A 21,247-nucleotide genomic window follows, 5' to 3' on the forward strand; every position below is an offset into this window, starting at 1 on the left:
CAAGATATTTTATGCTATTTGTAGCTATTGTGAAGGTGATGTTTCACTGATTTCTTTCTCATCCCATTTGTCATCCATGTATAGTAGGGCTACTGATTTTTTTGAGTTAATCTTGTATCCTGCTACATTACTGAAAGTGTTTATGAGTTGTAGAAGTTCCTTGGTAGAATTTTTGGGATCTCTTATGTAAACTATCATATCATCAGCAAACAATGAGAGTTTGACTTTTTCTTTTCCAATTTGTATCCCCTTGAACTCCTCTTGGTGTCTTATTGCTCTAGCTAGGACCTCAAGAACTCTATTGAATAGATATGGAGAGAGTGGACAACCTTGTCTTATTCCTGATTTCAGTGGGATCACTGGGAGTTTCTCTCCATTTAGTTTGGTGTTGGCTGTTGGCTTGCTGTATACTGCCTTTATTATATTTAGGAATGTTCTTTGTATCCCTGCTCTCTCCAAGACCTTTATCATGAAGGGATGTTGTATTTTGTTGAAAGCTTTTTCGGCATCTAATAAGACAATCATGTAGTTTTTGCTTTTCAGTTTGTTTATATGGTGGATTACGTTCACAGATTTTTCTATGTTGAACCATCCCTGCATCTCTGGGATGAAGCTGACTTGATCATAGTGGATGATGGTTCTGATGTGTTATTGGATTTGATTTGCCAATATTTTATTTAGTATTTTTGCATCAATGTTCATGAGTGAGATTGGTCTCTAATTCTCTCTCTGGTAATGTCTTTATGTGGTTTGGGTATCAGGGTAATTGTAGCCTCATAAGAGTTTGACAATGTTCCTTCTGTTTCTATTGTGTGGAACAATATGAGGAATATTGGTATTGGTTCTTCTTTGAAAGTCTTGTAGAATTCTGAGCTGAAATCATCTGATCCTGGGCTTTTTTTGGTTGGGAGACTTTTGATGACTGTTTCTATTTCTTCAGCAGTTATAGGTCTGTTTAATTTGCTTATCTGGTCTTGATTTAATTTTGGTAAGTGGTATTTATCCAGAAAATTGTCCATTTCCTTTAAGTTTTCCAATTTTGTGGAATACAGGTTCAAAATATGACCTGATGATTCTCTGTATTTCCTCTGTGTCTGTTGTTATGTCCCCCTTTTCATTTCTGATTTTGTTAATTTGGATATTCTCTCTCTCTGCCTTTTGGTTAACTTTAGGTAAATGTCTATTTTGTTGATTTTTCTCAAAGAATCAACTCTTTGACTCATTGATTCTTTGTAGTATTTACTTTTTTTCTATTTTGTTAATTTCAGCTCTCAATTTGATTGTTTCCTGCTGTCTAGTTCTCTTGGGTGAGTTTGCTTCTCTTTGTTCTAAAGTTTTCAAATGTTCTGTTAATTCACTAGTGTGGGATTTTTCCAGGTTCTTTATATAGGCATTTAGTGCTATGAACTTTCCTCTTAACACTGCTTTCATTGTGTCCCATAATGAAATATGGGTATGTTGTGTGGTCATTTTCATTGAATTTTAGGAAGTCTTTAATTTCTTCCTTTATTTCTTCCTTGACCCATTGATAATTCAGTAATTCAGGTGAGCATTGTTTAATTTCTATCTGTTTGTGGGCTTTCTGGAATTAATATTGCTGTTGAATTCTAGTTTGAAGCCATGGTGGTCCGATAGGGTACATGGGGTTATTCCTTTTTTTTTTAACCTTCTGAGGTTTGTTTTGTTACTGAGTATGTGGTGAATTTTTTAGAAGGTTCCATGAGGTGCTGAGAAGAAGGTATTTTCTTTTATGTTTTGATGGAATATCTATAGATGTCTCTTAAGTCCATTTGAGTCATAACATCTGTTAGTTCCCTTATTTCTCTATTCATTTTTTGTCCGACTGACCTGTTCAGTGGTGAGAGAGGGGTGTTGAAGTCTCCCACTATTAGTGTATGGGGTTTAATGCGTGATTTAAGCTTTAGAAGTGTTTCTTTTACATATGAGGGTGTCCTTGTATTTGGGACATTGATGTTCAGTATTGAGATTTCCTCTTGATGAATTTTCCTGTGACTAATATGAAATGTCCTTCTTTGTCTCTTTTGATTGATTTTAGTTTGAAGTCTATTTGGTTAGATATTAGGATAGCAACTAGGCCGCTCTGGCCTAGGGCACTGGCTCAATCCTGCTTCTGTAGAGTTCACTGCCTCAGGCCTGCTCTCTTCATCTGTATTTTATATCCCAGACACAACCTCTCCTCATCCTCCCCTCCGAGTCGCCCTCCCCTATTACCTCCCTTCCACCCTTCAATTCCCTCCTCTTCTTCCTCCATCTAGGAAAGGGCAGGTCTCCTATGAGTATTGATAATACATGGTATATCAAGTTGCAATAATACTAAGCACTTCTTCATATATTAAGACTGGACAAGGTGACCCAGTATTAGAGGCAGGGTCCCAGAAGCAAGTGAAAGAGTTGGAGACAGCTGCTAGAAGTTTCATAAGAGGTCCAAGCTACACGACTGTAACATGTCTTCAGAGTGCCTAGGTCAGTCCCATGCAGCCTCCTTGTTTGTCCATTCAGTCGCTGTGAGCCCCTATGAGCCCAGGTTAGTTGACTGTGTGAGTCTTCCCATGGTGTCCTTGACCCTTCTGGCTCCTATACCCTTTTCTTATCCTCCTCCACAGGAATCCCAAACTCTGCCTAATGTTTGGCTGTGGGTATTTGTAGCGGGTTTCTTTTGGATCCAACCAGCTCCCAAATCTTGACAGAGACTTATTATTAGCTGTGAATGCTCGGCCTTAGCTTAGGCTCGTTTCTTGCTTGCTTTTATGTCTTAATTTAACCTGTTTCTCGTCATCTATATTTTGCATTGGGGTTGCTTATGTAAACTATCATATCATCAGCAAATATTGAGAGTTTGACTTCTTTTCTGATTTGTATCCCATTGATCTCCTTTTGGTGTCTTATTGCTCTAGTTAGGACCTCAGGAACTATATTGAATAGATATGGAACCTTGTCTTGTACTTGATTTCAGTGGGATTACTGGGAGTTTGTCTCCATTTAGTTTGATGTTGGCTGTTGGCTTAGAACTCACACAGTCTCATCAGCCCCCAGGAGCTCCACCAGCTGGGGATCAAGCCTTCTACACACGAGCCTTCCTGGGACATGGTAATTTCAGATTCAGTCTGACTACAGTACCCTAGTATGTGTTTAATTATATGATCGGTTTGTGATGTCCTAGACTGAGTCACAGTTTTCTGATTATTATAGGTCCATGTGATCCCCTGTGCCTTTCTTTCTAGATGCGTTTAAAGATAACTACTTTTTCTGTATTTCTCATACCTTAAGCCATGGCCTCTGCCATTCTGATTTCACTCAAGCTATTTGACTCTACATGTATCTATTTGTGCTCCTGAACATCAGATTCTATCTAAATATCCCAGACATGTCCCCTACTCAGTAGTTCTGGGACTATAATCCTGTGCCATCCCGCCCGGCTTTATGCACGCAGGACAGAACCATAGCTTCATGCCTGTTAGGCAAGCACTCTACCAACTGAGCTACAGCCTCGGTTTTGAAGCCAGGGTCTAGACATTCTTGGGATACAGATGAAAGAATAAAGCAGTCGAAAGATGTCTAATTCGTTCTGAGAAAATCTGCAGCCTCCTTGTTGGCCTTGCAGGATATTGGGACCTCTAAAACAGTCCTGGGAAGTCAGCTGGAAGCTCCGATCTGCTGGTGAGCTTCAGAGAGGACTGCCCACCAAAAACCAAGAAGTTGCCCAGGATGGAGCCTGCACTGTTCAACCTAAATACAGGGCACAGTTGAAACCGAGCCCTCTTGTTCATTGTGTTGGATAATACCAGGTTTTGTTTTCCCCCACCGCGCCTCCTGAATTAGAATCCCTCATTATTCACGTTTGATGCCCTTTCTTCTTTGTGTCTGCAACAGAGAATTCTAATTTTAAAAATAATTCATTTTAAAGGCTAACATTTTCAACTTCTGATGTTCTTGTTTTAAGTTTTACGCTCTAAGTTGGAGAACTCCCCAGTTCACTAAACTTAGGGAGTAGGGGGATCCCACCAATCCATCTGGGATGTCAACTCTGTTGAATGAAGATGTTTTCAGTATACATTTCTCAAGCCGACTTCAAACTATATGAAGGAAGAAACTGTAGTCTTGATTACTGCCTACCCTTCTGGGGTACCCTTGAGAGTTCTGGAAGAAAGAGAGAGGGGTAGGGGCATTTATGCAGTCAAACCAACGGGGTAGAGAGGGACCCGTGGGAGACACAGATGGGGAATGGCCACACACACGGAGAGTGTGGCAACAGCTCTGAATGCCTCACGCTTATTCTGCATCTAGCAAGCAGGTCTGTGGTTCTTGTGCAGGAGAGGAGAAATGCTACAAAGTCTGTTTTTGGTTTTATGATTTATATGATTTGAATGCATGTGTGAATGCATGTATGCATTGCGCAAACATGCAGAAGGCAGAAACTGATATCTGATATCGTTCTTAATTGAAAACTACTTTATTCAGGGTCTCTCACTGAATCTGGAGCTCATTGGCTGCCCCAGGAACCCCGTCTCTACCTTTTGAGTGCCGAGACTACAGTGGGCTACTGTACCTGTCTGGCTTTATGTGATTCTATAGATCCTAACTTGGATGACAAGTACTCTATCCACCAAGCCATCTCCCAGCCTCTGAAACCTGGGAGTGGGCTGGTAAATCATTTTTAAGAGATTTATTTTTGTTTATGTATATTTATGTATGCCACATGAGTGCAGGTGTCCATGGAGGACAGAAGAGGGCATCAGGTATCTAAAAGCTGGAGTTCCGGCCCTTGTGATCCACCCTGCATGAGTGGAAAGAGCAGCCAAGGGCACCTGGAACTCCAGAGCATCTCTCCAGGCCTCCTCTTACCCCATACACACCTTTTAAAGGTAGTGTAATGGTTCGTGAGAGGTAAGAAGATGGGAGGCTAGGAGAATCCCAGTGTTTACAGAGGAAAAGAGAACCAAGTCGTTTGTCACTGACAGAGAACAGCTTCACACAAAGAAAGTCAAACAGAAAAGTCAGGGCCAATGGCCAGTGAGAGAAAAGGAATAGCACCAAGGAGGAGCTGCTGTCCAGCAACTCAGAGAACAAGTCACGTGGGTCTCGGGGAAATTTGGAGCTTAGTGTAAGAGATGGGAAGTGAAATTGAGTTTCTGACCTGTGGCTTTGGAGAAGACCATGAAGTATCCAAAAGAGACTGTGACCCACTCAGCTGAGTGCCCTTGGTGGTACTCATAGGAGTGAGCAGGAAGGGCGCAGCTCCAGGAAGTGTGAGCACCGGAGTCCTTGTGGGACTCTTCCAGGATTCTGTCTCTTGACAGCCACATCGACAGTGTCCCCGTCTGAAGGTGTGTGTGCGTGCAGTTTTACTCTTGCCTCTTCACTCCTGGGTCATTGGCTTTGCCCAGCTGGCTCTTGCAGCTTGTTCTCTCAGGATAATCACATTCTACATCACACAGGGCTCTGGATGGTGACTCTAACTGTGCATGGAGGCACTTGAGCTAAAACACGCAGGAGTTCCGTCTCAGGTGCTCAACACTCTGAGAGTAGCACACACCCCACAGCCAATCTAATCTGCCCCTGATTTGGGGATTTTTTGCTTCCTCTTTGAGCGCCCAGAATATGATTTTCCCTATCACAGCCCACCCCACCCCCACGATCTAGCCCAGGCTTCCTGTTGGCCTGTGTTTCCTTCCCTGAGCCTGTTTGAGCTGTTCCTCACTGTGTATAGCCCAGGCTAATTATTAGTCAGAATTAGTCGTACCCTGGGTATGGGGTAAACACAGTGTTTGCTTTTCACGATCCTCGGGTGCTGGTGTCTGGTATTTCTGTCTCCAAAGTCAAGTGCCACCCTGGGAGTTTAAAATGCTGCTCTCACAACGCTCTGTGAAGCTCCTGCACTTCCGTTCTGCAGTCCGTTAGACTCCATTGCTGTCCTCCCTTTTCTGAGAATTTTTTCATTATTGATGAGCATTAAATGTATTTTGCTCCCCTCTAAAGTGAAAGCCAATCTGTGCTTAGGAGCCCAGTTCAGACTTTCTTCGAAATTCCCCAAGAGCTTAACACAGGGCTTTGAACACAGTATGCATTTAATGACTTCTGGATGGTCACGGCTAACATGTTGGTCTTTAACTGTGTGGTGATGTCAGAAGACCACCTGTGCTTGCTCACGTATGTCCAGGGTAATCCCAGAATATAGCCTTTCCAGGCCGTGATCACACTGTCCTCCTGGGCTGTGGAATTTGAGGCCTGTAGTCATGACCCTGAGTCGTCCACAGAATTGGGATTGGTTTCCAGGCTTCAGGTCCATGAAACAGGTAGCCCACATTGCGGGAGAGCCTCTCCTGGGAATTTGGTCTTCCGTGACTGATGCCATGACCCTCCACAGCGTGTCTCCGTGTTACCTGTGAAATGAGGGAGGATGCGGTGCATGAGGTGGGGACTCAGTGGCAGAAGCAAGTCTCAGGATCAGAGCTTGTCCCAGCTTCACTCTCCTTCCTGTCCATCATGCCCGCCCACCACTCTCTCCTGCTGCCTTCATGTCCTGCATGATGCCCCAGGTGACTGTGCAGGCCTCATAAACCCTTCCTACTTGAGTTGTTCCTGTAAGGTGTTTGTCACGGTGACCTAAACTGTAACTAATACATGTTTTTTAATATTGACAGACTCTCCTAGGGAGCTAATGATTTCCTGTGTCTGAGCTTGGCAGGATTGATTTTCCAAGTGTTCCTCCTTCTGACTAACATTAAAAACATTTCATATGTGATCTTAACATTTTTATATTATTTATTTTGTGTGTATATTATGAGAAAGAGTGGGTTGAGGTGCCACAGTATCCAAATGGAAGTCAGAGGACAACTTACAGTTCTTTCTTCTACAGTGTGAACCTGGGCACCCCTCTCAGGTCATCTGTCAGGCTTGGTGACAAGCACCTTTACCACTGAGCCATCCTGCTTCATATGGGACTTTTCCTAGAATATACAGGCTACCAATGAGGAGGAAAACTACAAAAATATATGCAAATATGAGACTAGGTCAAGAGACTTAAGTGTGAAAGTACTTGGTATTTTTTAAAAAGGTACTGGAGAAAGTAACAGTTACTAAAACAGGATGTTTCATGAGAACTCTAAAGGATTGGTGATTGGAATGAGCTCATTAAATTGACCTTTATGCTTTCTCCTCCTTCTGGAGACTCCACTAATCCTGGGCCTCCCACTGTGGAGGTCAACATCTTCAGTGCCCACTGTTGGAAGAGGCAGCACTCTTAATCCTTTTCTGAAGGGAAAGGATAGTCGATTTCCAATTATAAATGCAGAAAAGCCACTGAAGGGGACTTCTCTCATTATCTTGCTTTGTTTCCTGTTGAGGGCTGCTAGAGCCCCTGAGCTTCAAAGGCAGCTGTTGAGGATGAGACAGGATATCAGATAGCACGAGACCAGAAATGTGTCTATGGGAGAGTGAGCTTATATACCAAATTGTGTGCTTGGTTTTAAAAAGGACAGCATCATTAAGTAGTCTCAGAGCACAATCAGCTTTGTCCTAGAACTTCAACTTAAGTCCAAACATTCATTTTACCCTTAGCCCCAGCCAGCCCAGGAGCAGCCCGGGAAGCAACATCTGCTACCTGTGATGTGTCCCCTGCAATTATGGCTAGGCACTAAAATGAGCAGAGATCCCCTATAGTGCCCCTTGCTCAGCCTGAGTCAGCATAGCGTCAGTAGCTTGCAGAACTGTGCGGTCAATGGCCTCATGCAGGGATGCCTGTGTTTCCGCACATTGGAAACAGTGTGTGGGTTGCTTGCGGCACCTTTGTACTGTGTGAAATGTCTGGAATGGCAAATCTACCACCACACGAAGTTCTCAGGTGAGAGCCAGAGAAAGGAATCAAAGCAGGAACGGGTACAGAGTGCTAAAATTGCTCTAAAAGGATATGGCAGTAGCTGCATGGCTTTGTAAACACGCTAAAGCTTCTGAGTTGTGTGCTTTTGGTTAGTGGTATGGTCTGTGAGATGTTTCTAAATAAAACTACTGAAAAAAAATGTTTAGGGGCTGTCAGGATGACTCAGTGGATAAAGGCATCTGGTGCCAAGGCTGATGATCTGAGTTCAATTCCCAAAACCCATGAGATAGAAGAAAGAAATTACAAGTGATCATGTGACTCTCACAGGGTGTGTGTCTCTCTCTCTCACACACACACACACACACACACACACACGCACGCACGCACGCGCGTGCACAAATAAATTATGTATTTACATAAAAAACAAAAGAATGTTTAGGGACACAGGAGATATGGCTCAGTAGGTGTAGTGTGTGGCGTGAAAACATGAGGACCTGAGTTCAGGTCCCAAGCACCCATGTAAAAACAAAATGTTCCAGTAACCCAAGCGCAGCAGAGAAAGATAAAGGAGCTGCTGGGGTGGGCTGGACAGCCAGCCTAGCCGAACTGATGAGCTAGCTCCAGGTTCAGGGAAAGACTGTCTCTCAAAAAAAGATGCATAGACCAAGACGTCCAACATCAACCTCTTGCCTACATACATGTACACATGTATATACACAAACACATGCATACACACAGAGACATGCAGGCATACACATACATGCACGCAAAATTGATTTCTTTTTGAAAATAAACTCAGAGTTTGAAATTGGTGTGTATTTAGTATGAGACTTTTCCCAATATTGGTTTTTGTCTGCCTTTTTCTTGGGACAAGGTATATCTACTTATGACAACTTTTAAAGGATTATAGAATTTATGAAAAGAAATTTTCAAATGTATAGAAGAAAAGCTATAGCCAATGAATATAGCATGTTTTGTATTTTGTTTACATTTATCCATTTTTTATTTCATAAATTAATGGTAAATCACTGGCCATTTCCCAAATTTCTGGGAATTAACAGTACCAATTAATCCTGATTAATAATTACAAGAGGAAGTAGGAAGCTTGGAGTTCATTCAGTTGAGCTGTGTCGCGGGAGTAGGGGCCATTGCTGTTGGGCTCTGATTGTTATTGCACTGGTTTTTGTTGCAGACCTCTTTTGTCCTGCTCCACGTCCCCCTGCCTCCATCTTTAGCCATTAGTTTGAGAAGATGCTGAACTATAAGCAGAGGTCAAGGACAGAAGGAGAACCTTGTGGGGGAGAGTTGTGTCAGCTTTCCTGGAGAGGTGGCAATAAATTATTTTCCAACAGCAAACCAAAGAAGCAGTTACCGAGTCCAGCCTGGTGAAGCACTGAGTTTTAGTGCCCCTTCAGGAGCATGCCTTACCCAGAAACAGCTGCGTCCCTGACAACTGCCAAGAGCTGGGTGAATGGAGTCCCATTCCCTTCTTCCTCCCCTTGTCGTCAACCCTCCACTCCGATAGATTCTAGCCGGCACTTCCCAAGTCCAGGCAGGGCAGGATTACTGACAGCTGCGAGAGGGCGGAAACAAGTGTCCGAGATCTCCTGTGAGGGTCTACGACCCCTGTCCACCCCCCTCCCTGCAGGAGCTCCAGTAGCCCACCTTGTCACTGTCTTGTTTGGAGTCACAGCTGCCCCGACTAACGTGATAATGGCAATGCTGTGCCACAGTGTCTCCCAACAGCTGGGGATTTTCAGCTTGAAGCTGCTCCCTGAAGTGGTTTGAATTCTCTGATAAAAACTTGTTGTAGGAAGCAGATAATCCTGTCACTTCTGAACTGATCTGTGCAGAACCCTAGACTTAGAATTTAAATAATGTCAACCTTATCTCAGAGCGAGTACCTGTCCACACTTGTCCACAGACAGGAATTTGGGCTTTCGGAGCAGCAGATCTCTCCACACCTGGACTGGGTCTGTGGGTGGTTTTGTCTGACCTTTTCCTGAAAACATATAAGTGGATATGATTCCTGAAATGTAAGTGTTTGGCTTCGGGAAAGGAGATAATGAAGATTAAAAGAACCCCGAAGTGGCACTTTTCAGCCTTGATTGGATCTGATCTGAGACAGTCTTTCTTTTCTCCTCCGTTAATTAAAATAAGGTTTTTTAATGCCTCTGTTGGCCTTTCTTTTTCCAGACTTGCCCACTCCATCTTCTTCCTCTGTTTCTGTTTCTGAACCTAATATTGTGGAGTGCAAGCTACAAGTCCTGGGTGCCTTCCCAGTGCGGAAAAAAAAAAAAAAAAGAGTCCTCTCGTAGTATTTTCTGCTAGGGAAACCTATATGCTTTTCAGCAAAGGAAGACAGAGCGGGACAGATAGAAGCCAGTGATGGAAAGAGAATTAAAATTCTCCTAGCCTATGTGAATTAATAAGATAGGCATGATAAAGTGGGCCACATGACGAGAAACACGTGAAGAAGTCGTAAGGTTGGCACTGCCATTATACCGACAGGACTCATAGGAAATAAACCTATGCATCCTCCAGTCCCATCCTCTTGCTGCATAGACCAGCTCCCAGGTGCAACACCACAGGACTCTGCTCCTGCTAGAGTGTGTCCCCCAGTCACACAAGTGCCTCAGCTCCTGTCTGCAGAGAAGACAGCTCCTACTCCTACCTCCTCCAGGTGCTGTTCAGCAAAGAATGAATGAACCAAGACTTTGTACACAGGTTAATAAAAACATACGTAAAGTAGTCAGGGCGGCTTCAACACTATGACTGCTGCTGATATTCTCCACACACTTGACTTGGCAAAATTGAAAACATGGGAACACGTTTGATTTTGTGCCAGCTGGTTCACACTCTAAATTGGTATTAGAAGGAAGGTGTTTGTCACCATGGAAAAGTCAATATGACTGTCCCATTGAAATGGCTGCACACGCTGGAGCCTGAGGCCTCATACATGTGCTAGCATCTGGGTGTGTTCCTAAGAACTCAGATGAACCTTTGCTGGCACCCTCTGGGTCTGTGTTCTTTTCTCTAGGTTGAGGGTGTTGCAAAAAGCTGCTTCCAACTCTGGTGTTTTTTATGGTGAGAAAGAGCCCTCAGAGCACCTATAGGTCAGCGCTAGGTTCTATTTCCCACAAGCCTTCCTGGCCTCCCTCCTGTCCAAGCCTCCTGTATCAGTGCTGGCATTCATTTTCCTTTGCAACAGAACAAGGACCCCAAGCTGTTCCATATTCCATTAGATCACAGGCTTTGAATGCTGATGCGTACCCTTGCAGATACTGTCCTGAACACATCTGAATCTGTAAAGTGTGCCTTATATGGCCTTGTGAGTTACTGTCATCTTCTCTTAAATGGTGACCTAAATGTCCTAATCACACCGAGACTATGGTAGCCTTATAATCTCCTGACTAGAATCTCCTTGAGAAACATGCTCTGAGCTCTTCTATGATCTGTACCCCCCAATCTTTGCTTAAGCCCAGAGCCATATCTTAGTGTATTTTGGTTTGGGTTGGGTTTTTGATTTGGTGTGTATGCCTGTGTGTAGGCATGTCTACAGGTGTGTGGGTGTATGTGTGTTGGGATTCATGTACGGTAGAAGCTAGAACTTGATGTCTGCTCTCTTCCTCAATCACTCCTGACAGGGTTTCTGGCTGAAACCAGCTAGTCAGCTAGCCTAGCTAGCCAGCTTGCTGCAAAAACCCTGTGTCTTGCCTCTGCGAACCTGGATTACATGCACGTCAGTTCCCATACTCAGGCTTATGTGGAAAGTGTTTGAGCCACTAAACCGTCTCCTCAGCCCAGGAAAGGTGGAGGTTTATCTGTTTGTTTGTTGAGGTTGAACATTAGCTAACTTAGCTCCCTGTCTGTCTTATTGCCCTTCACTTTATAGACCAGAAATTGAGACTCGGAGAGGCTAGTGACATACACAAAGGCTGAGGAATGTCAGGTGGGATGAAGGAGAGAACATTCTAGGTACCTGACCCTCATCTTCAGCATTACACTGCATTGCCCAGAAACTCAAACAAATTTACATTACTTTTTAACCTTTATTTGTATTCATATATGTGTTTATCTGAATGTTTGTGTGTGCAATGCCTGTGGAGCCAGAAGAGGGCGTTGGAGCCCTTGTGGCTGGAGTTAGACATAGCTGTGAGCCACCATGAGGAAGAGCAACCTTAATTGTTGTCATCTCTTCATCCCATGTCTACCTCAAACAAAGGCTGAAAAAAAATTCCACAGTTATGTTTTGTAATGGCCGAAGTTTAGTTTTGACTGTCAGTTAGTCCTTTTAGTTTCCCCAGGGGAGTTTTAGGACCTGAGACATGTCATGTGACGTCATTGTGTGCCAGGTTTTACCTTCAAAATTATGAGCTGGCCTTCTGCAGAGCATGCAGTCGCCCCAGGAGCAGGCACTTTGTGTACAGTCGCTTTAACTCTTGTGACTTTCTAGCTGTCTGTTAGATGAGGCATTCACTAAATTTGATTAATACATGTTATGTTAGTGTGGTAGGCACAATCTAAATTTTGACAAAGTGTCCCTAGCTTCACCGACTATTTGGAAACCAAGAGTCTTAAGGAACCATGTTTTCATAGTCTGAAAGTTGGGAACACTTGTGGCACTACTAACGAAGTAAGTTGAGGCAGAATCAAGATTAGAATTTATAAGATTTTATATGCCATGATGAAGTCATGGTCAGTATCCTAACACAAAGTATGAAATAAAAGATGTTCATAATGTCTTTGAAGCTGAAGGGAAAGGGAGAGATCCTGGCGTGAGGCACAATCAGAGCCAAGTTCTTACACTATGTTGTTAATGCAGCTTTAACATCAGTAAACACTTGCAGCCTTGCCCATGCTCAGTTGTCAATGAGGTGAGTGGCTATAGCTTCCCGCTTTACTGAGCTTAGGTTGGAAGGAGTAGAATGACCAGCGTGTTAGAACATGTGTGTGTTACTGCATACTAAACGTGCTTGTCACACACTGCAGATGAAACACATTGCAGCCATCGCTCAGGAAAGCCGCAGTTATCACAGGCGGGCCACAGGTCACCTCCATCAGCATTGCCTACGTCCTGGAATGTCCTGACACAAGCCTATGGAGTCAGGAGCTGCGGTCCCACATGGTCTCTTAAGTTGGTTGTGCACCGAGCTTGCACTGACTAACCAGCTTTCTATTTGTTCTCCTCCACGGTTTCCCAGAGAATGGGTTACTTTCCTAGAGCTATGAAACTCAAGCGGCTTGTTTTGTCAGTATAATGGATTGAAAGATGTCCAGGGCTAGCGAATGGCATCGCTGGATGAATATGAGGGGACGTTTCCAGAAATGATTAATACGTGGGCAGTAGCTGAGGGGGAAAGACATCTTGAGAGTGAACAGCACCATCAAATGACTGGTAGCCCAGGAAGAATAAAATGTGGACAAAGCCAGAGGCGTGTCCACGTGTCCCGCCCACACCCTCCTGATATGATACCCACATGTTCCTGCCACTGTGTTCTGTAAAGCTCATGGGACCAGGTAGCCATGAGCCGAGCCTACGGAAATCATGACTCAAAATAAATGTCTCCTTCAACAAGTTGTATCTCTTAGGTGGTAATCCCTGGCTAAGAACAGAGTCCTCCACTGTTCCTGCCCCGCCCCCAGAGTTATCCTGCTGTTTCCACTCCCTCTTCCTCCTGTCTAAGTCAGTTGTTCCTTGATTTTATGGCTGGAGGTAATTTACAGTCTTAACAATATCTTCAGTCCTTATTTGCAGCAAATACCCTTTTGCATATGAATGTTTGGGAGGGGAAAAAATAAGACCATTAGCAACATATAATAATAACTTTTTTGCTAGCGTTTACCTACAAAAGAGACATTCACTTTGATTTTCTTCCTTTTTATTCTAAGCAGGAAGTAGTATAAAGGTTTGTTTTTGTTGTTTTAACAACAAAAAAAATAATTAACTGAGAATTAAACGTTTGCTAATGTCCCTATTTCTTCCTGAAAGCCCTTTCATTACAGTCTGTCTACCTGATGAATTTCGGTTATCTTAACAATAATTTAACACTGCCAAGTCTTGATGGTTAAAGTCCTGCTGGAATTACATGGATTTATGTTTTCCATCTCGAGTTTTCTGATAAGCTAAGAGAAGCAGACTTAGTTAATTGGCAGACTTCCCTCTGCACTTGGCAGGTGTGCTTGCTTACACCAGAGCCGAGCTGCACTCTCAGGATGTACCTGGGAAATCAAGATAAGCTGATGGGCCATTTCCCTCCTCAGTGTCTGTCCTGTGGTCTGGTTCTCCCAGGGATGGTCCAGGCCTGCTGTATTTCACCTGAAACTGAAAACTACAAAGTGGCCTGAATATGTGGGGCAGAGTCTCCCGTTAGCTGAGAATCTGTGGCTCCTTGATGCTGCCTGCCTCTCCGGAGTCTACATGGAATTATTTAACCCGCTGGTTCCTATGGAAGCCTTGTTCAGAGAGCAAACTGAAGGGGGACGGCAGCTTTGCCTTTGAATCCCTGTCCACACAGCCCGCAAGCAAGGCCTGGAAGGGGATGATGTCATTGCTCAAGGGTGCAATTAGCAGTGCTGAAGCCCAGACTTCCTTAGACGCAGGAGTTCGCTAGTGCCGCCAGTTCCATGACCAATGTAAAAAGAGTGAGCCAAGCAGAGGATCTTCCTTGGCCACTCAGAGACACTGATGGAGGACTCATATGAGATAAGAGTCGGGGGGCCTTAGCTGTCGTGTGGACATCCTGAACCACATTCTGGGGTACATTGCTTTGCAAAGAGTCTCTGCAGAGAGCCCTTTCCTACCCACCCCAGTAATGCTCAGAACCTACTGCAGAGAGGTGGGGTGAGTCTAATCAGGTCTTGTTGAACTCACAATTGTCCAAGCTCCTGTTTCCTGTACAGGTCCCATTAGCCACTTAAATACTTTGCTAGTCTACTAGTTGAGAACCTAGGCTCTAGGCCAGCCATACAAGCTGAAATTCTGGCTCTTCATTTACTGACTCTATGACTTTTACTCTGTTACTAAACCTCTCTCAGTGCATCTCGTCATCTATGAAGTGATAAGAGCAGAGGCTCTTACCAGAGGTGCAGCGTCCTGGTGGCCTGCACTAGAAAGGGATGCTTCGTGTCTATGCGGTTTGCTTTGTGACTAAAACCTGGTCCTATTCAGAAGAAAATTTAGTCTGAAACTTCTGTGTAGACCATGCTGGCCTGTGTAGGTCTCGTCTACATACAGAGTTCTAGGCTAGCCTCAAACCAGGCATAAGGTTGTACATGCTTTTAATCCTAGCTGAGGCAGGTGGATCTCTGTGGATTCAAGGCCAGTCTGGTCTACCTAGAGAGTTCCAGGACAGCTAGGGCTTTCTCAAAACCAAAACCAGATAGCCTAGAGCTTGCTGCCTTCCTCCTGACTGCTCTGTACCACCATGCCCAGCACTTTTTCCTTTAAAAACATTGAAATCATCCATTTCATGTAAGAGACTTGCAATTGAGTTATGAGAATTGTAAAATAATGTCAGCCACTTACCAGTTTACTCCAGATGAAAATGTTCTTGCTATGACGACAGATGATCCAAATCCAAAAAGCCACACCTTAACCAGTTCTCTTCCCTCCTCTTCTCTCATCCCACCGGGAAGAACTCCTTGACCAGAAGTGCACCCCTTCCCAATGACTCCCAGGCACGAAGTGGGGCTCGGTTTCACACATCCTATGACAAAAGATACGTCATCAAGACCATCACCAGCGAGGACGTAGCAGAGATGCACAATATTCTCAAGAAGTACCATCAGGTAATGTCCCCTTGTTTTATTGAATCTTAGGAACAGGTTTACATTCATGCTGAAGTGTCGTCAAGGCCCAGCTTCTAAACTCAGCCAGTGTAAATGGGACCACATTTGACATGAGAGTCTTCTAGCCTGGTGTTCCAGAATGACTGGCCTGATTACTGACCCTTAACATGAGAATGCTTATGCTCACATTTACATAATCATAATCTAAATTATTTAAAATAAATTTAATCCAGTGGTGCTTTCAGTGATCACTATGGTAAATATCACTTCCCTAAAGATCTGGCAGCTTTTCGGAAGAGTCCCTCTGTGCCAGGAGTCGGGTGCTTCCCTCTGAGTCACTACTGAGTGTCCTCTGTGCCACGAGCTAGCGTTTACCCCCACGTCTGTCTGTTTACACCACTGCGTCCTTCCTACGCTGCTCTCACTCTGGCTCTTCCTGTCCAGGACCCACCTTTTGCCCAGTTGGACTACGTAGAAAATTCTCCAATTTTAGAGTTGTGCTGGTCACTTCCTGTGCCAGTTCATCCCCAACAACTCTCATTTTGTAGTCACCCTGGAGGTAGAAAGAGCTGCCTCGGGGGTGTGTTCTCTCCTTGCTGAAATAAGCCCTAGTTCTGCATGCCAGAGCACAGATCCACAGGTCCAGCCGGAACCATAAGAGACATACTATGAAATAGGAAGAGCGTCAAGTCCAGAAGCCAGACAGTCCTCAGTTTAAATCCCAGCTCAGGGACCTCCTTACCATGTGACTTCTGGATGTGGGGACCTGTCTTCTCCCGTATACAATGAAAATATTAATACCTCCCCAGTCCTGAAAATTAAATAAGAGAACACATATCAAGTACAGAGCAGAGTGGCTGACACACTCCGTGTTCAGCAGATGAGAAAGTAGTGGCAGTGATGGTTGTCATGTGACCATGACGTTAATGCCTGTCATGTCACAATACCCAATAATAGTAAGTCATCCTGAGAAATTGTAGTCTCACTGCACAAATGTCCCTGCCATTGCAGTAATTGTCCTCAAAAGTGGTATTTAAAACACATGTATGGGCTGGGTGGTGGTGAGGCACACCTTTAATTCCAACATTCAACACTCAGGAGGCAGAGGCAGGTGGATCTCTGAATTCAAGGCCAGCCTGGTCTATAGAGCAAGTTGCAGGACAGCCAGGGCTACACAGAGAAACCGTGCCTCAAACAAAAAACAAACTAATCCACATGTATGCATGCACACATGGACACACACACATACACACACACACAATTGCCTTCGAGTCTGTCTCAGTCTGCTTGGCTATATTAACACAAACTGAATGAATAACTTAGATGCAAAGATTTTTATCTTGTATTTCTAGAGGCTGGGAATTTGAGATCAGGGAACCAACATGGTGGAGGTCAGGAGAGGACTCTGCTTCTGCTGGTGTTGTTCTGTCGCCTCACTTGGGGGAGGGGGAAACTCTGCTGCCTCCTAGTAAGTACATGGATCACATGGTGAGGAACCCATCCACAGACCCATTTACCAGACAATGGTGATTAGAGTTTTCAATGTTTTATTTGTGTGTGTGTGTGTGTGTGCGTGCACGCACAAGTGTGGGTACATGTGTGAGCGAGTGTGCATGTAAGTGTGCCAAGTGAGTGTAGGTGCCTGTGGAGGCCGAAAGGACATCAGGACCACCCCCACCCACCACCTCTAGAGCTGGAGTTATAGGTTATCGGGCTTCCTGACTCTGGATGCTAGGCACCAACTCTAGTCTTCTGGAAGAGCAGTGAGCACCCTTAACAGCTAAGCTATTGTTCCAGCTTGTGATTAGGATATAAAAATATGAATGTTGAGGGAACCCAAATATTTAGCTTTTACCTTGCTTTAATGTAAACACCTTTAAATTCCCCTCAGCAGTAAAGACTGGCTATCACAGAGACTGTTCCCAGAGCTTGTGAGCCCTGGCTGCATTAGGCTAGGATTTACAGAGAGTTTAGGCACGTTTGTCAAGCATCAGCCTCTGGGACTGTGTGTTTTTAAGGCAGCTCTCGTGTGTTTGTGAGCTTTGAAATGACTTGTTGAAAGTGTTACCTTTGGTCGTGCTCTGTGTCCTAATGTGGTAGACCGTGTCTTAGCAATTGTCAGTCTTCCAGGCTCTGCAGATGTAACCGATCGCATTTCACTTGCAGTGAAGTCTAAAACCCTTTGCATTGCATTTTGTTTCTGGAAACCTGTGACTGCCTCTAATGTGTTTTCTGAAAGCATTAGTCTACCTTTAAGTTCATTTAACATCTAATACATCTTTGATAACAGCAATTGCTTTTGAAATTTGTTCTGCCGTGCTTACACTACTGCCTATTATTAAAGAACTTTTGAAGTGCCGGCTAATCCCTGTGAGGGTAAAGACACTGACTTTGAACCGCCTGAATTCCAGCTCATCGCCATTTCATGTGCTTCCCCCTTTCTGGGATTGGATGTCACAGCCGTGCATCCTTCTTACGCTTCACTTATCTTGGAACCACTCAAAGCAAAGTGGTGTCTTGTGACGGTAAGAATATATTCTGATAAATGGCAAAGATGCCTTCTTGACAAGCCTGGGCTCAGAGTGAATCCTTCAGCATTACAGAATCACAGATCGAGCTGGGTTCTAGTTCCATGTCTGAAGCTGTGAGAAAACCCCTAATCAGCAGCAAGTTAGGGGAGGAAAGTGTTTTGTCTTCTAGTTTCAGGTTACGGTCCGTTCTCAGGGAACACTTAAGACAGGGTCTCAAAGCAGCCAGTCACATAATGTCCACAGTCAAGACCAGAGGGAAATAAATGCATGCTTGCCGTTTCTCCTTCAGCCGGCCCCTTTCCTTCTTGTGCAGCTTAGAGCCTCCTCTCCAGAGAATGGTCCTGCCCACCGTGAGCTAGGTCAATTAACAATCAAGACAATCCCCCATAGAGTTGCCCACAGACCAATCTCATTCCTTAGTGAGAAGTCTTCCCGGGTGACTTTAGGTTATGTTGAGTTGATAATAAAACTAACCAACACGAGGTGTTTTTCTTGATGTCACCCCAGTGTTCTGTAGGCACGCTGGGCATCAAGACGTTGCTGATACACTCCAGGATCACTCACAGTGCTAAGATTTTTTTTTTTGTCTCACGACTACAACACTGTTGCTTTTGGTATGTCCTTTATTCAGAAAAGTCACACTTAGTCAACATCTGTGTTTTCTTCCCATCTTAGAAACTGTATGCTTTAGATAAAACTTAAAGCATCTCGTCACTGGGAACCACCACTGTTGATACAATGTACTTACAGGACACTAAATCAGAGTCAGATGGCATAGACCTTTGCTGGTTATGCAATCTGTGACCTCACATCGCTCATCAGTGCTCCATTTCATTAACTCATTCAGTTGGGCACTTACCCATGACCGTGTTCCAGAAAAAATTCAAAGTCGCCTTCAGAGAAATAAAGACAAATTAAAAAAAAATCGGAAGGGTGGATAAAAAGGAAAGAATCTAATTGCAACCTGAAATCAACCTAAAACTTATTGATCGGTCTTCAGAGCATTTTAGGAGAACACTTGCTACCTTGAGGGCCACCTTTTTGAGCTGAGCTACCTGGCAGCCAGAGGGCATTGTACTGGCTGGTTTTGTGTGTCACCTTGGCCCAAACCAAAGTCATCAAGGAGGAAGGAGCTTCGGTTGAGGAAATGCCTCCATGAGATCCAGCTGTAAGGCATTTTCCCAATTAGTGATCAGTGGAGAGGACCCAGCTTGTTAGAGAAACCCTAACTAAGACAAGGCATTTTCTCACTTGATTAGAGAAACAAAAAATCCCTCCTTTTATATAACGCTAGCTTGTGTCAACTTAGCATAAAACTAGCCGGGACAATTGTTAACTTGACACATAAACACAACACTGTTAAGACATAGCTTTTCCTTTTTTGTTCTTCCCCAAGATTACACATTAATATCAGCATGACAACATAACATTTTTTACAAACTTTAAAAGTCCCACCATTTTCACAAATTCAGTCTCTCAACTGTGAACTCCTGTAAAATAGAAAATAAATTGGATACTTTCTTACTTCAAAATGGAATAATGGCACATAGTAACAGTCAAATCAGAATGAAACGAAACCCCAAAGTGTGAATAATTCAGGACCCAGTGTCTGGGGCTCACTCACAGTCTCTGGGCTCCTCTAGGGCTTGGACCCTTCTCAGCTTTGGCATCCGCAGCGCCTACAACTTGTCTTTTCCCAGCAGGCTGCACTCCACTGCTGCTGCTGTTCTTGGTGGTCATCCCATGGCACTGGCATCTCCAAAGTGCTGGGGTCTTTTGCTGCAGCTGGACTGCATTTTCACCAGTGGTCTCTCATAGGTTCTCTTCATGGTACCAAGACAACTTCTTTGCAAGACCCCTTCAGTCCTGGGCCTTCAACTGTCTGAGGCTGCACATCACTCATGGCCTCTTCTGGCCCCTCACAGTGCCAAGCCTCAGCTGCCCTCCATGACCCCTTCATGCCTCCAAAACCAGTACCTCCTGGGTGACTCTTACACTGCCAAGTTTGGCTGCCAGGACAAGATACAACCTCGGCCACAGCTTGTGTGTGCTGACCCCGAGGAAACACTTTCCAGAAGATTCCACCTCACTGACGCTGCTCTCTTCTCAAGCACCACTGACTTCTCAGCTCCAGCTGACCAGCCTCGATTGTTACAGGAATACAAAGGCTTCACTTCAGTGGTGCCAGTCTCTTGTTAACCACGGCTGCTTCTTCAGCACCAGCTAACTTGAACTGCAACATCTTAATTCAGAATAACAAATGGCCCCATTGGAGTCTTTAACCTTCCCTCTGAAGCTTCACAAGCCAGGCCTCCATTGTCTGAACTGCTCTCAACATTCTTAGCTTCCAAGTTCCTGTATACCAGCTCACTGGACTCTCAACATTTGATGTCTTTTTAGCCCAAAGTTCCAAAGTCCTCTACAGTCCTCCCAAAACAACATGATCAGGTCTGTCTCAGCAATATCCCACTGTCCTGGTGCCAACTTCTCTTAGGATTTCTGTTGCCATGATGAAACGCCATAACCAAAGAAACTTGGGGAAGAAAGAGTTTATCTGGATTACACTTCCACAGCACCGTTCATTGTTGGGGGAAGTCAGGACAGGAACTCAAACAGGGCAGAAACCCGGAGGCGTGCTGCTTACTGGCTTGTTCCCCATGTCTTGCTCAGCCTGCTTTCTTATAGCAGCCAGGATCACCAACCCAGGGATGGTCCCACCTACAGTGGGCTGGGCTCCTCCCGCATTGTTCAATACTTGGAGAAAATGCCCTACAGCTGGGTCTCATAAATTCGTTTTTGTCAGTTGAGGGTCCATCCTTTCAGATGACACAAAGGGACGTCATTTTCATTCTGTTCTGGGATGCTCAGAATTCATACACCTTTATCTATACGAACGTTTTCTTAAGCTAGCTTACAGAATGATGGGGTTTGCTGCAGCATCTCCACATGTCATTGACTTTGTTCTTCCTCCTTCTGTTCCTGCTCCAAGTGGGCCCACAATACACGAGGGTTTGAGTGAGTCATAAAGTTTTCTGAGGTTGAAACTACCAAGAGGCCAGCCTCGGGAGACATCCTAACTAAATTCTTT

General features: G+C 44.4%; 1 protein-coding gene across 3 annotated transcripts in view; it reads left to right on the forward strand.

Annotated features, from left to right (window-relative positions):
* Pip4k2a (phosphatidylinositol-5-phosphate 4-kinase type 2 alpha) overlaps positions 1-21,247 on the forward strand; it is a 171,258-nt gene that overhangs the window by 106,465 nt on the left and 43,546 nt on the right. For 2 of the 3 annotated variants that reach the window (XM_057787807.1, XM_057787810.1), the window contains one exon: positions 15,476-15,628. The exons of the other annotated variant lie outside the window; for it this stretch is intronic. In XM_057787807.1, coding sequence (XP_057643790.1) covers positions 15,476-15,628 — 153 coding nt within the window. The remainder of the gene's footprint in view (positions 1-15,475; positions 15,629-21,247) is intronic. 3 annotated transcript variants of the gene reach the window in all.

The sequence above is a fragment of the Chionomys nivalis genome, chromosome 13, assembly GCF_950005125.1.
Source record: "Chionomys nivalis chromosome 13, mChiNiv1.1, whole genome shotgun sequence".
NCBI lineage: Eukaryota > Metazoa > Chordata > Mammalia > Rodentia > Cricetidae > Chionomys > Chionomys nivalis.